Source organism: Pectinophora gossypiella, unplaced genomic scaffold, assembly GCF_024362695.1.
Source record: "Pectinophora gossypiella unplaced genomic scaffold, ilPecGoss1.1 Pgos_43, whole genome shotgun sequence".
NCBI classification, from domain to species: Eukaryota; Metazoa; Arthropoda; class Insecta; order Lepidoptera; family Gelechiidae; genus Pectinophora; species Pectinophora gossypiella.
In genome coordinates, this window is record NW_026063253.1 from 392,259 (window position 1) to 408,466 (window position 16,208).

Sequence of the window (16,208 nt, forward strand, 5' to 3'; positions counted from 1 at the left end):
GCGGTTTCGCCGTCTGTAAACTAACAGGATATTTGGAAGAAGACAAAATATTATAGGATATTTTTGCGATCACGATGATGGTATTGACTGCCGGTGTCAAAAGATCATCCTGTAGATAATATTGAGGTTACTTGGATAGGTAATTCATTCGTAAGTACATTTGACGTTTTAGGTGGTGTCCTAAAGGTGGTCTCAATTCATCTAAACAGCAATATTGCAATTTGTTTGTGCATATAAAAGAAAGTGCGCAATGTCTACAAATGTCAAATAGAAATATTTTGTTTTTTTTTTCTTAGATTAATATTCAGTAGTTTTAGGAGGATCAGACGTTGGTTATATAAAAATTTACGATTCAAATTGTAATTATGTTACCTACTGAATAAAGACATGTTTGAATTTGAATGTGGCCCTTATAATTCCCCTGGTCGTTTCACCAACCGAAACAGGAACAGGGGCAACGTGTACTTTACCACGTTGTTGTACTGCAGATCGGCAGAAGACTTATTCAAGTTTCATTACAATGTTTTCCATACTATGTTTTCTAATAAGCAGACTCCAGTAAATCAATCCTCTCGTTTTTCACAAGGTCCGCTTACCTAACCTGAAGATTTGACAGGTCCAGTTTTTTATAGAAGCGACTGCTTGTCTGACCTTCCAACTCGCGAAGGAAAAACCAGGGGGCCTACCGGCTAATTCGCCGAACTTCGGCGACTTGAAAACGATTCAGATAAATCGAAGTTCGGCGTTTGGTACCGGGTAATTTCCGATGTTCATTGCAATCTGGATGAAAATCAATCCATAGATAATAATAGACATATTAGAGGGGTGCATGATTGAACGAATGACTTTTGGTCTTGCGTTCCGTTGAGACATTTGGTAAACATTTAATATTTTATATCATTATGAAATTAAAAAATACAGACTAATTTTGTATGTTATTTTTATTAATTGATAATATTTTTAGTTAATCACTTTGTAAAGTCTTACAAATGTTTAAAACAAAAGGAAAATGCAACGACGGATTTTTCTTTTGCAACTGAAGTAATGAAACGCAAAAAAAAAAGAAAAATGACGTTATGTTATATCAGCTGACATACTTGAATTCGCGCCGAATGCAACAGTTTTATCTTCTCAGAATTTATACAATAACAACAATAACGAAAGAAATGTAAGTAAATTATTTATTAATCTAGTAGTAGTAAGAAACAAGTCAAGAAAGAATAGTCACATAATGAACCTATTCATTGTTCAACAACTTAAATAGTTTGTTGGAAACTTGTAAATGTATCTTTTTGTTTTTCTAGATCACCGATTTACTACCTACTAGATCTAGAGAGTCGGAGGCTAGACATGGAGGAGCGACTTGTTTCAGCAGTTAACAAGCTGGCTGGCTACAGCTGCTGAAGCTAATAGCAAGGCCGCGGATATGCAAACAGAGTTGCTTCGGCTGCTGCTGGAGGAAGCTAGGTGAAGACCAATATAAGGTAATTTACTCAAACTTATTAAAAATTGTATGGAATTGGAGCAAGTAGGAGAAGTTTATAAGGATCACGACACTTAGTGGTCTGTCCTTACTGCCTACCCCGCCAGGGATGTAGCATAAAGATTGTATGTATGTTATATACCCAAATTTACCTCCTTGATCAGCATATTTTACTCCATACTATAGCAAGAATAAAGGCCAAATATAAATATCCTTATACCTTTGTATGTGCTACTTTATTACATTCCAAAATATTTTCTTTGCATTGTATTTCATTCCATTAGAGTCGGCTAGTGTTCCTAAACTTTTAATTCATGAAGGACCACTTTACAAAATTTTTGCCTTGCCGGGATCACCCAAATAATTAAAGTAATAAAGGATTATAACTAGTCTATAAAGACTATTACTAATGTACACTATAGACGTCATAAAAACTTTGTCATATTGTGACTGTTTATATTTCGCATGTATTTTATATGAATTAATGGATTTATTTATTACAGGTTAAAGAATAGCAACATGACGATTCTCAAGAACGAAGACACTAGAGAAACTAAGTTAAAATACTTAAGTAAAAACATATGTATTCAATAAACTTGTATGTAAATATTTAAGCTAAAGTATAAGTACTCCATTTATGTTATTTAAGTGAAGTTGTATTTAATTTAAATACTTAAGTTTGGTCATGTTATTTAAGTGAGTTTGTCTAGGGGTAACATTAAAGTACATTAAAGACAAAGCAACTAGATATCATTTTACCAAGAACTATTTTGAAACAAAAATAATATAGCATCACGCTTCTATTCCCGAAGGGGTAGGCAGAGGTGTATAGTATATGTATACACCCACTCCTTGCCAACTACTATCTAATAAAAAGATTTGTATAGGTGTATTGATGAAGATGTTGGATGCAATTAACTTATATTTCCATATTATAGTAAGAATTGGGAACAATATTATATTTGTAGTATGTTCTAATTGATTACATTTCTTTGATCCACCCGCAGGGCTTTTTTGACTATACTATTACACATTACAAATAGTCTAGTCCAATAAGGCCCCGCAAGCTTGTATTTATACAAAATAAATGGATTTATTTATTACAAGTTAAAGATAGATGGACTACTTTATTAAGTACAATGGACACAAGATTAGAAAAAATGTATCTACTTGAGAGATAAGTTGGTTAATGAGAGGGGTGCTATGAAACAAATTATGTAATAACACAAAATAAATAAATATGCATAATGAAAATAGTTTATTTGATGTCAATAAAGAAAGGTTTGTTTAGATGTTGTATTCAACAAATCTGCCACTTTTGATTACACCACACTGACTTTATAATTTACATTTCAAGGACCACACAAGTCCACTTAATGAACTTAAACATATTAAAATTAAGGAGATGTTCCTTTTCCCTTCTCAAAGTGCTGTTGTTCCAAATATGGTTATCTTGGCTAGCAGTCTAGCACTAACACTCCCATTGGATGCATCACAAATGCACATATCTCCATCACAAACCTGAAAATTAAAATATTTTTAGCGACTCAATCATAAGAATCAAAACAAATGTAGCTAGTTAAAGGCATGATTCTTACCAACAACATGCAATGAATGGTAATACTTGCTATTGAAGAAGGCCTCTTCCCACTTGTGAGGTTGGATAATGGCAATGTGTGTGCCATGGATGCATCCAAGTACTCCAAGAAATCCAAATTTGTCATTAAAACTTCTGGAGACTTCTATATGCTCAGTTTTTGTCCGAGGAAACTTGATATATTATCTCACGATTGCAGGCTGATTGAGGGCATTTGTCACTGTAATTATAACATACAGATATTATATTGGATTCATGTAATGTTGTAGTACAACTTTAATTATCAAAATATAAGGTAAAATATAACATAATATAGTAACCACCTACCTTAAAGTCGATTGCACAGTTGTAGAGCATTGGACCTTCAGATATGGTCCTAAGTCATGATACAAAGTCCGAAATGCATCTTTTGATAATCTAAAATTACCAATGTAGCTACTCTCTGAAACAAAACAAAATAGATAAGTATGAAATGATCAAAACTCGCTTCTAGTAAGTTCAGCAACTTTTCCTCTGTAAACATTGAGCCACTTGTCAGAAATAATGTTATAAATAGATGTACCTGTGAGAAGTATATACTGGCTTTTCTCTCGAAGTATCCTGCAATCGATTTGCTCAAGATTCTGAAGACATTTTCTTCCGCAGCAGCCCATAAAACGACTATCTCCATGACACTGTATTTAGGTATTTAAACACGAAAATCCACGCCGATATCAATTTTATATTGATTAAGATGTTCCTAAAATTTGTCGCCCACCGTAAATAGCTCCTAATATTGGTGAAAAACAGTGAAAATAAGAAATTAATATTGATCACGGTTACTGAAAAGTGCCCGGCTTCAACTGACACTTCCAATGGGAATCGGCTTCAGACGCCGAACTTCGATTTTTTACGCGGTAGCGATTTTAGTGTCAAAAGTACTGAAATCATTCGTTCAATCGGCTTGCCGAACTTCATGTGACGTCACGAATCGGGGATCGCCATCTTGGCTGCTTACGCGGTACGACAGAATCAAATCGATGTTCGATTTGCTCCAATCTGAATCGGCTTCGTCTTAGCCGGTAGCCCCCCAGCCCAACACAGGTTAGGTCACATACCTCCGAAAATGCATTTTTCGGGAATGTGGGTTTACTCACGATGTTTTCGTTCACCGCTGAGCACGTGATAATCATTTATGATCCAAACATGAATTTGCAAACAAATTCGACAATCATTGGTTGAGGCCTGTGCTGGATTCGAACCTGCGACCTCAAAGTGAGAGGCAAGCGTTCTACCAACTGGGCTACCACGGGTCCAGACTCAAGTAAATACAATCATAAAAAACTAACGTAAAAGTATCAACCTTACCATCAACCCTGTGACTCTCAGAACGCGCATTCAGCTTCAAATCTAAATGGATAAGATTTAAAAAATAAAACTGGTAGCTAGGAGTTAGCGGGCTTTGTGAAACTTTTTGCTCCTTCCGCGGCGATTACGGCACACGTTTACACAAAAGCGCGCTCCAAAAAATGTAGCCATGCGTTCCTTTTTTGCTGGGTTCCTTATTTAAATTACAGAGGTTTTTAACTGGTTTTTAGCATGCTAGGAAAATTGAAAACGTGTTTAGTAATTAGATACAGTTTTGTTTACTAAAAGGTCATTTAAAAAGCTGTATTTTTGCTTTGAGAATGTATTCTAAATTTATTATAAGCCCGCTCTATACAATTAAAATATTTCATTAATCAAATAACGTGGAAATTTTATTTACCATTTTGTGCAAATACTTGGTACATAAATAAAAACGAATTCTGAATTTTATTTAAAAACGGTATGTACATGCTAAAACTTTAGCTATAAGTAATTATTATTGGCATGTATTTAACGCGGCGACAAAATAATGTGATTTAGGGTTTTAAAAATAATTAAAATGGGTAGCAAAAATAATAGGTTGGCAGCTACAGTGAAGTAGCCTTTTAAGCATAAAGTGGCAGCTTTATATTAAGTTATAAGCTTTATTTAAATTTAAATTGGCAGCGATTTTTTTGTGTAGCAAGTAAATTTATTGTTAGGCGACAACTTGACGGCCGATAAAATATAGAAAATAGGCTTTTATAAATTATACAATGAGGTCCTTTATAAAATTAAATGGGGTGAGAAAAAATATGCACATGGTCATATAAAACATACTATGTGCGACATTTTATGAGGTCTAAATAAAGCAAATATTGGCATGCAAAAAATATTATTGGTTTATAATGATACTTGATAATACTTGTATCTTAAGTTTCATGGTTTTTTCTGCCGAATTTCATTAAACAGAAAACTTTTCGACTATTATCGTTTCGGTTTTTTTCACTTCGCTGAAATCACGTTTGCCTAAGTTTCGTTTGACTTAATAACAATTCGTTCTTTTCGTTACTCCGACGTTTCATTTGTGGGAAAAACTATTTTCCGAAGTTAGGGTTGGCCGAAATACATTTGTCCCAAATATCATGATGCCGAACATTCATTACACTACTGTTAATAAACCTTCAAAATCTGTGACCTTAAAAGGTCTTCACCGCCGCCTCTCGGCCCTTCGGGCCTCGATAGTCACAAGTAACCTAACCCACTCGGCTATATGGCAGGGGGCTCGCTTTGCTCGCCCCCTGCCATACAGCCTTCGTACCCTATATCTACAGTGTCGGGGTGCCGCGAATTTCCGTGCTCGCTTCGCTCGCACCCGTAACTGCTGTCGTTACGAAACAAATCTTCACCGCCGCCTCTCAGCCCTTCGGGCCTCGATGGTCACAACTAACCAAAAATATGTCAAATAGATCATATAGAGAATGAAAAAACTTCAAAAGAGACTTCGGCTAATAGTAAAAATTGTTTTCAAAAATTGTAGAAACGTTGTTCGGTATAGTGACACTTGTGAAAATATTACAAGTAAACAATAACAGGCAATCGTATCATCCCTTGATAACCGCCCGCCGCTTGCCATTGGCTAATAACGCCCTACACCACCCCCCGCACCGCGGCCCGCACTCTGCTAAGCGTGCGCGCTTGGCGCCGTTTTCATTAAATTTTGATTCCCAAACAAAAATATTAGAATCCTAATACTTAATTACAGTACCCGTTTTATTTTTTTAGGTGCTTGCAAATCGCAGCCCGAAAGTGTATTTTTATATGGAAGCCTATATTTGCCAATAAAATATTTTTAATTCTCCTGTCTTAATATTAGTCGCCAAGTCATTATTTATAATACCTCACCTATAATTTCATTGGCCCTGTTAAATATTTTTGCTACCTTAAAGTAGCAGCCATTATTGAGTTTTTATAAATCCTTGCATTTCGAAGCTCATCTAATATAATTGTCGCAATAATATTTAATCGCTGCCAAGTAATTATTTGTAACAAAACAATTAGTCGCCCTTTAAGTTTTTAGTCGCCGCGAAAATAATATGCCATTATTATTAATGTACTTACGTGTATCAGTTGTTTTTCCAACTTGTAGTATAGCAATGAATGTCATAAAAAACCCGAAAATAACATCTGAGACGCAAATTCTATTAGCATAATAATCATTTTAACGACGTTGATAACTTTACTTATTTTCTGTTTTGAAAACTAATATTAGTAATAAGGTTATATCCCACGTCCGCTTTACTATTAATGAGGTTATCATATACCTACATCAATGTCATGTTATCTTCGATATAAGGAACAGGAAACCTGTATAGTTTATTTAATTACTTATATTTTTATCCTGCTGGATGCCTCCGTGGGCTAGTGGGTAGAGCGTTAGGCTCACGATCTGGAGGTCCGCGTACGATTCCCAATGGTAACATTGTCGAAATCACTTTGTGAGACTGTCGTTTTTTTGGTAAGAACTTTAAAGGCTTGAATCACCTGATTGTTTGGAAAAATAAGATGATTCCGCGCTTACTCACCCGATGCACCAACCCGCAGTGGAGCAGCGTGGTGAAGTATGCTCCATACCCGCTCCGGTTGATTGGGGAGAGGCCTGTGCACAGCAGTGGGACGTATATATGTTTATGTCATGTTTTAATTTTCAAAGTACGTGATGTGCAATAACACAAAAACCACTTTGTGATCCCTAGTTTGGTTAGGACATTACGGGCTGATCACCTGATTGTCTGAAAGTAAGGTGATCCGTCCTTCAAATCAAATCAAATCATTTATTCATAATATTCATTATACGTCATACAGAATGCATGAGACACTAGTCTTAAAAATAATATCAATAAAAATAAATAAATTAATAAGTACTGAAATCATCAATAGGTAATAAATTAGTAATTATATCTATATTTATCGTAATTACTAACATATTATACTTCGGAAGGCACGTTGGTCCCGGTTACTACTTACTGATGTAAGTAAGCAGTCGTTACATGAGTCGTGTCAGGGGCGTATGGCGGCTCAATAGTAACCCTGACACCAGGGTTGATGAGGTTGGTAAGCCACCTCATAACTCACACAAGAATGAATTCTAAAAACATTTTTACCGCAAAAAATCCCTCGACATAGGTAATAAAATTAGCAGTTTGTTCACGCACATAATGACAACCGCCCCGCGCCCGCGTCGGTCACCGCCCGCGTCCCCCGCGACACCCGCGATGCCCCCGCGCCGCTCCGCGCCGCCATCTTCGATCACTCGCCGATCAACCTTTGCGCGCGACGCGTTACGTCGCGTCCACGCACCACATAAATTTGTATCAATTCACGTAATAAACCAGTGAAAGTCAATCATCGTGAAGCATTTTATTCTGGAATCCCTGCACAATCAAGAACTAGCCCCAACAAATGGTCCTTCGAGCCGGATTTCTACCAGCATAGCATACGCAGCGGGGAAAGTCATTCTAAGCAGGCGTTATTGTTCCGGATAAACTTCATCGAGCATCGGTGCAGTCAAAGTTAGTGAGTGAGCGAGCACAAAGGATTTTGGGAAAGGCCAGCCATAACCAGTGAGTTCGTTCCGATTCTATCCTACCTATTGCATTACCTAGTTTCAACATAATTTACAAATACCTATGTGGTGTTTGTCGATCAGTATTATTACGCGTCAAGTGCATTTGGGTTCTTTAAATACCTATTGCATATACCTACGTTAAATTCTTTAAATTTTTTACAAATAGGTACTAGTCCTTTTATTCGGTATCATTATACCTACTTACCTAATACACATTACGATTTGGATTCTCATTCTTAACTTGCATTTAGTTGCCCTGCATTTACTTTATAAAGCGCCATTTTTTATTTTTTTTCTTGTTCTTTTAACAAACATTCGATGTTGTTATTCATCTCTACCCATTACGATGGCATCATACTCGCACATTTAAGTCTTTATTTGAAGTTTATCTTTCAAGAGGTTTAATATTTTTGCCCGGCAGTGCTGAAAAAAGGGTTATAAGCTATTTGCGAAACAATTACCTACATTTTCTTATCGCATTCCAGTGATTCTGGCGGACGCAGACGCGTCGTCGGTTCGGGGCATTTAGCGGTGCAGACGCCGGGCCGGGCCAACACGCTAGTGCGCCATCGCTGCGCCATTTTGTCGAGTCGGCGGCCGGCGCGACCAGTATTTGCCACGTCGTGCCAGCTGATCGCACTGCTTTCTTGCCCGCTCTGCTCTGCACGCCTTATTATCTTTAAGTTTAGTATATTTCTGTCTTTACGTTTGCGCCTTAAAAACATTTTTTGTTTTCTGTTTTATTTTTTCAAATTATTTTTTTCAATTGGTATTGTTGTTCAATAACAACAAGAACCTACTTGCACCTTGATTATCAGTTATATTCTCATTGTACGCATCACACATAATTATTTTTCTTCACATGACGGATTATAATCTTCCTCATTCAATTACTAACACTCTTATTACCTATTTGCGCTTTAAAAAAAATTAATTCTTTAAAAGGAAATCAACTTGAGTTTCTGAATGTTATTATAGGTATTTACTACTACTTGGGTAACTTCATTCACGCACTAATAGCATTTTTTTGCGCTACATTACACATACTTACCGTAATATTTTTATTCTATCATTGCAGCTTTTACCTACCTAAATAGTCATAAACATGACGAGTACGTTGCCAGTACTACGACGAAAACGTAGTTCATATCGATCAAAACTAACTCAATTCATCGCCTATTTAGACGTTATTACCACATGCGAAAAACCTAGTAGCGCACAGCTTAGCGAACTTAATATTAGGTTAACCAAGGTCGAGGAATGGTATAATGAATATGATATATTACAAGTTGAAATAGAAGGTTGCACGGAAATTTCAGATGCGGACTGTGAGAAGGAGTACCAATATCGCGAGAAGTTCGATGCTGAGTACTTCGCGAGCGTCGGCAGAGCGCGAGATTTCGCGAGCAGGTTTGCCTCTCCGCAGCCAGGCAGAGACAACGTGTCGTCGGCAGCCTCCGTGTCTGGTACTGTACTTGCAACAGGTGGGCCAAGCTTGCGATTACCTACGATACATTTGCCTACCTTTTCTGGCCATTACGAAAACTGGCTTGAATTTCATGATACCTTCACGTCACTTATTCATGAGAACGATACTATACCAAAAGTAAACAAATTTCACTATTTGCGATCATCTTTAAAGGACAAAGCTGCAAATGTCATAAGTTGCTTAGATTTCTCTGCACATAATTACGATGTAGCTTGGAAATTATTATGCGAGCGCTACCAAAATGACAAGGTTTTAGTTAGCAATCACATACAAGCGTTATTAGATATCGAACCGATAGCTAAAGAGTCATCGGTTGCTTTACGTAATTTGGTCGACATTATTAATAAAAATATAAGGTCACTTAAAACACTCAATGTTGACACCAAAAACTGGGATATATTAATTGTTCACATGGCTTCTGGCAAACTTGATCAAGTTACTAATCGTAAATGGAAAGAACATACCAATGATCTTGAAAAAATGCCTACTTTGGATGTTTTTACTAAGTTCATTAACAATCGCGCGGAATTGCTAGAAACCATGGTGGATCAGGGTCAGAATAGACGTAGGCATAGCGAGCCTGCAGGTGCTCGGCCGCGTACATTTATCGTTAATGAAAACTCAAATACACAAAGACAATATTCATGTCCTTTGTGTAAACAAAACCATCCTATTTACCAGTGTACAAAATTCAAGCTCTTATCTATTCAAGAAAAAAACCATAAAATCAAACAATTGAAATTATGCTCCAATTGTTTACGTCAAGGACATGAGGTAAAACGGTGTAGATTTGGTCCGTGCAGAATCTGTACTAAGTATCACAACACGTTACTCCACACCAATGAGACGACGCATACTGCTCCCGAGCAGCCTTCCACCTCTGCCCGCCCTGCTACGTCTGCGAACAATAACTGCGTCGTACTAGCTGCGCAGGAGGACGCCAGCTCTGAAACAGAATCAATATGTGAGGACCAATCAATACCAAATGATATTGTTTTATCATCTACTCACCGTAGTAGCGTTCTTCTCTCCACGGCACTTGTTAGCGTTGTCGACACTGATGGTAAACTACATAAAGTGCGCGCTTTACTAGACAATGGGAGCACGTCTAACTTTATAACTGAAAAGTTAAGAAATAAGTTGAAACTTCCTATTTACTCGACGTCGACTACGGTCGAAGGTTTGAGTCGTGAATCAATTCGCATTCATAAACGTTCTGATATTACTTTATCGTCACGAACTGAAAAATACACAACAAACATTAGTTGCTTTATTATTCCACAAATAACACAAATGTTGCCTATGACTTACTTTGATATTGAACCATTAAATATACATAAAAATATCACATTAGCTGACCCAACATTCAATTCACCGTCTGAGATCGACATGTTGCTCAGCGCTGAAGTATTCTGGAATATTCTAGGTACTGAACGTATATCATTAGGCAAAAATATGCCGGTGCTCAGTAACACCAAGCTCGGGTGGTTGGTGTCAGGTTCATTTCATACTTGTAACCATAAACAATCACCCGTCAATACAGTTCATTGCCATTTCATTAATGAAGTCAATGTACAAAATCAACTTGATACATTTTTCGAGTTAGAGTCTGTTCCGTCACCTCGCAAAACTACTAAGGAAGAGCACGAGTGTGAACAACATTTTGTCGCTACAACTAAACGTCAAGACGACGGTCGCTTTATAGTTCAGATTCCTTTAAAACAGACGCCCGCAACGTTAGGTAATTCTTACGATCAAGCATTAAACCGTTTCCTATCGTTGGAACGTAAATTTAAACGTTTCCCATTGTTCAAACAACAATATAATGATTTTATACGTGAGTACATTGACCTCGGCCATATGTCATTGACTAACACTGATAATATTAATGAAAACCCTACTTACACAGTTCCCCACCACGGTGTTGTACGAGAGTCCAGTCTTACCACCAAACTGAGAGTGGTATTTGACGCCTCAGCTAAAACTACTTCAGGTATATCCTTCAATGACATTCAGAGTGTAGGTCCAACTGTTCAAGATGACTTAATTAATATTCTTATTCGTTTCCGTCAACATAAGTACGTAGTCACCTCTGATTGTGAAAAAATGTACCGCTGTGTACTTGTAGCAGAACATCAGCGATGCTTACAACAGATATTGTGGCGGTTCGAACCCACACAAGAAATAAAAATATATGATTTAAATACTGTCACTTACGGCACTGAATCGGCTCCGTATCTTGCTACGCGCTGCCTTGTCCAATTGGGACAAGAGTGTGATGACCCGTTAGTACGTGAAACAATATTACATGATTTTTACATTGATGATTACATCAGCGGACACGACTCCGAGTCAACTCTTATTCACATAATTAAGGGTGTAATTGATCAACTTAAGCAAGGACAATTTTATTTAAGAAAATGGCGTTCAAATATTCCGCATATCTTGGAAAATATTCAAAATGATAATAATGATGACAATTTGCTCAAACTAATAAATGACGATGAAGCCAAAACATTAGGCTTGCGATGGGCTTGTAGGTCTGATATGTTATCATTTTCGGTTAATGTTGAGTCATCAAATGAGAAGGTTAGTAAGCGATCGATCTTGTCTACAATAGGACAGATTTTTGATCCATTAGGTCTTATTAACCCGTGTATTTTACAAGGTAAAATCATTCTTCAAAAACTTTGGGTTTCGAAGGTTTCATGGGACGAATGTGTACCCGATTCTATAGGAAAAGATTGGTCAACATTCTTAAGTTCTCTTTCTCAATTAAACAACATTGTTGTTCCACGACATATAATATGTACTTCTCCAAAGGGTATTGAACTTCATACTTTTTGCGACGCATCTCTTCATGCTTATAGTGCGTGTGTATACTTACGTAGCATTTCCCTAGATGGCAGCATCACTGTTCATCTGGTCATGGCAAAGAGCAAGGTTGCCCCACTAAAGGGTATGACAACACCCCGATTAGAGCTTTGTGGAGCATTGTTGGCAGTTCGATTGGCAATAAAGGTGAAAACTGCCTTAAGAATCAAAATTGACAACTGTTATTTTTGGTGTGACTCAACAATTGTTTTGGGTTGGATAAGGGCCCCTAAAGCATCTTTAAAATCATTTGTATTGCATCGTATTAACGAAATCTCAGATGTCACCCTTCCCGAAGATTGGATGTACGTACCCACAAAGTTAAATCCCGCTGACATCGGTTCGAGAGGTTGTAATCCCATTCATCTACTTAATTGTAATCTTTGGTTCGCAGGGCCCACATTTCTATTACATACTAATTCTGACTGGCCAACTCAACCAAAGCACATGCTCACTGCTTTACCTGAAACGAAAGCCACACAAACTTGTCATCTATCTAGTGAGGAAACTAATTATACAGATAAATTCTCTGATTTCAGCAAACTACAACGCGTGACAGCTTATATACTAAGATTCATACACAACTGTCGTCATCCCTCTGCAAAACGTACTGGATTTTTAAAAATACCGGAATTAACTTTTTCTACAATTGCTTTATGCAAAATAGTTCAATTAACTGTATTCTACAATGAGCATAAAATGTTACATAAACAAAAACACTTACCTGCTAAAAATAAACTGTTGAATTTAAATCCATTTTTGTCAGATGAAGGTGTCATTCGCGTGGGAGGTAGGCTTTCTAACTCTAATTACGATTATGATACAAAGCACCCAATTTTACTTCACGCATCTCATCACATAACGCAGCTCTTATTCCGACATTTTCACAAAATATTAATGCATTCAGGTCCTCAACTACTACTTTCTGTATTAAGACATAAATACTGGACCATAGGTGGTCGTAATCTGGCTAGAAAGATAACTCATGAATGCCATACTTGTTGTAGACACACTGGTAAGTCTATTCAGCCTATAATGGCCAATTTACCTACTGAACGACTTCACTCAGACTTTCCATTTTCTAGCACGGCCGTTGACTACGCCGGCCCTATTATCATAGCGGACAGAAAAGGTAGAGGTTGCAAATTGGTAAAATCGTATATTTGTATCTTTGTCTGCCTGGCTGTAAGAGCAGTTCACATTGAGCTAGTTACCGACTTAAGCACGGAGGCTTTTTTAGCCGCACTTAATAGATTTACGACTCGTAGAGGTAAACCTGTTAATATATACTCGGATAATGGTACTAATTTTCTTGGTGCTTACAATGAGATGTCAAAGTTTCTTAAGGCCAAATGTAACGACATAAGTTCATATGCATCAGAGCGGGCAATTAACTTTAAATTCTCACCTGCTTATAGCCCTCATTTCAACGGCTTGGCTGAAAGCTCGGTCAAATCTATTAAGCATCATCTTAAAAGAGTCCTTTCATTAGCGCATTTGACATATGAGGAAATGAACACAGTCCTCGTTCAAATAGAGGGAATTCTCAATTCACGCCCGTTGACTCCGTTATCGTCGGATCCTAATGATCTCACTCCCTTGACTCCATCTCACTTCTTAATCGGACGAACCCTAACTATGCTGCCTCATCCACAGATCGACCTAGAGAGAGAAGCTCGAATCTGCACATTGTCTCGTTATAAAAGAACAATGGCACTGACTGCACACTTCTGGAATCGATATTATAAAGAATATATTTCAGAGCTACAAAAAAGAACCAAATGGCAGCATAACAAAGGAGAGCTACTAGTCGGCGACATGGTCCTCGTGAAGGACGATCGCCTTCCGCCTAACCGCTGGCTGCTGGGAAGAGTCACCTGCCTACACCCCGGACCTGACGGCATCTCACGCGTCGCTGACGTCACCACTGCGACCGGAAGCATTCGGAGAGCTTACAACCGGCTGTGCCCCCTACCAGCACATGAACCATCTTTGGAACAGGATGTTCCAACCCCGGGAGCCTGTTCACGCACATAATGACAACCGCCCCGCGCCCGCGTCGGTCACCGCCCGCGTCCCCCGCGACACCCGCGATGCCCCCGCGCCGCTCCGCGCCGCCATCTTCGATCACTCGCCGATCAACCTTTGCGCGCGACGCGTTACGTCGCGTCCACGCACCACATAAATTTGTATCAATTCACGTAATAAACCAGTGAAAGTCAATCATCGTGAAGCATTTTATTCTGGAATCCCTGCACAATCAAGAACTAGCCCCAACACAGTTGCTGACGACTTTATTTAATTTCTGTTTTGCACAATTCTAACATCACTTATATTTTACGTCACAAGTAATACAGTCACACACCTGCTCTTTACTACCGCGTACTTTATGCTTTAGGACTAACAACGGTACGTAAAATTACGCTTAATTTGCACACTAAAATGTATTTAAGAGTAGTCAGTCGTAGACTAAATCCTTGTTTAATTACTGTAGGGGTCCATAAGGATGTTGCGAAGTTATCTACTTACTTAAAATTAAAACCGTTCAAACAGTACGCATATACACTTCCGAGTAACAATTAGTAATAGCTAGTAATTGTTTAATTAAAAATAATCTTTTCCAAAATAATGACCTACTTACTTCGACCTCATTAAGCGTACCTATCAAATTCTCTCTACTAATAAGGTACCAACATAAGTTAAGCTAATTGTTATAACAAATAAATAAATCTATGTTTTTTTTGATAAGTAAATATTATTAACAAACAAATATAATAAATGAAATACCTACTTAATTTTTTTTTTAATTTTATATTATTATATATTATATTTATTTCTTACGGCTGATGATGATGATGATGATATTTATTTCTATTAAGACACATTACAATTTCAATTTAAATTTTTGGGTTAATTTAAATAAATATAATATTTACTTATAGTGTGTTTATTATCTAGTGTGCTGTTGTTTTTAAGACAGATTTATTAAAGATTAGATTTAAAGCATGTTCCTTTAATTTTAAATTATTTAATTTTCGCACGCTATATGCTTGAGTGATGGACTTTTTTTACAATAATATTATACTATATTTAAGATCTTTTGTACCACTCTGGAGCGAATAAAAATATTACTATTCGGGGCCAGAGGTATAACGTGTAATTATGTTCGATATTTTCTTTTCGGCATTATATTACACTTTTGCCAATTGAAGTTATGTGATATTGCGCACAGGATACCATACGCTAGGCTGTGCCAGGTAACGCCAGATTTTGCAAGGAAACATGTAAGTTAACAGTGACCTCGATCCCCATCATCACCAGCCCATTAACCTTTTCCACTGCTGGGGCACGGGCCTTCCCTATGGATGGATAGGGAGATCGGGCCTTAAACCACCACGCGGGCCCAGTGCGGATTGGTGGTTATTAACGACTGCTGATGCAGCCGGGACCAACGGCTTAACGTGTCTTCCGAAGCACGGAGGAGCTCGAGATGAATTTTTTTTTGTGGTCACCCATCCTATAACCGGCCTTTGCGAAAGTTGCTTAACTTCAACAATCGCAGACCGAGCGCGTTTACCGCTGCGCCACCGAGCTCTCAATCCCCATGATCTTATTTTAAATTATTCCTGCCATTTCTTATTCGTCAAACATATAAGTAAATAGAGCCTTTTGTCATTAGAAATGTCAGCATGTTGGACCCTGTCAGCATATCCATTAAGCAAATTGATTTGTATTATACAAAGCACATAGAAATGCCATACGATGTGTGCAGATGATGTCATGGTGTACGTTCCAGTTACAGCGTTGCGAC

General features: G+C 37.7%; 1 protein-coding gene and 2 long non-coding RNA genes across 3 annotated transcripts; 2 read left to right on the forward strand and 1 right to left on the reverse strand.

Moving 5' to 3' along the window:
* The first annotated feature begins 674 nt into the window (after nt 1-674).
* On the forward strand, nt 675-2,001 carry LOC126381299 (uncharacterized). The gene is made up of 3 exons (XR_007568764.1): nt 675-1,168; nt 1,305-1,484; nt 1,987-2,001. It is a non-coding gene; the product is annotated as an uncharacterized LOC126381299 (long non-coding RNA).
* A 1,095-nt stretch (nt 2,002-3,096) lies between these two features.
* LOC126381301 (uncharacterized) lies at nt 3,097-4,137 on the reverse strand. Its single transcript, XR_007568766.1, has 3 exons — nt 3,643-4,137; nt 3,408-3,522; nt 3,097-3,300 (listed from the first exon to the last, which is right to left on the reverse strand). It is a non-coding gene; the product is annotated as an uncharacterized LOC126381301 (long non-coding RNA).
* Nucleotides 4,138-8,777: 4,640 nt separating this feature from the next.
* LOC126381296 (uncharacterized) lies at nt 8,778-14,669 on the forward strand. Its single transcript, XM_050030799.1, has 2 exons — nt 8,778-9,518; nt 14,160-14,669. The coding sequence occupies exons 1-2, from the start codon at nt 9,140-9,142 to the stop codon at nt 14,432-14,434; spliced, it is 654 nt and encodes a 217-aa protein (XP_049886756.1). The 5' UTR covers nt 8,778-9,139; the 3' UTR covers nt 14,435-14,669.
* The last annotated feature ends 1,539 nt before the right edge of the window (nt 14,670-16,208 follow it).

Coding starts and splice junctions, on each gene's coding strand:
- LOC126381296 (XM_050030799.1), top strand. CDS start 9,140: ATGACGAGTACGTTGCCAGTACTACGACGAAAACGTAGTTCATATCGA. Junction 9,519..14,159: donor TGGTACTGTACTTGCAACAG/GTGGGCCAAGCT, acceptor AATATATTTCAG/AGCTACAAAAAAGAACCAAA.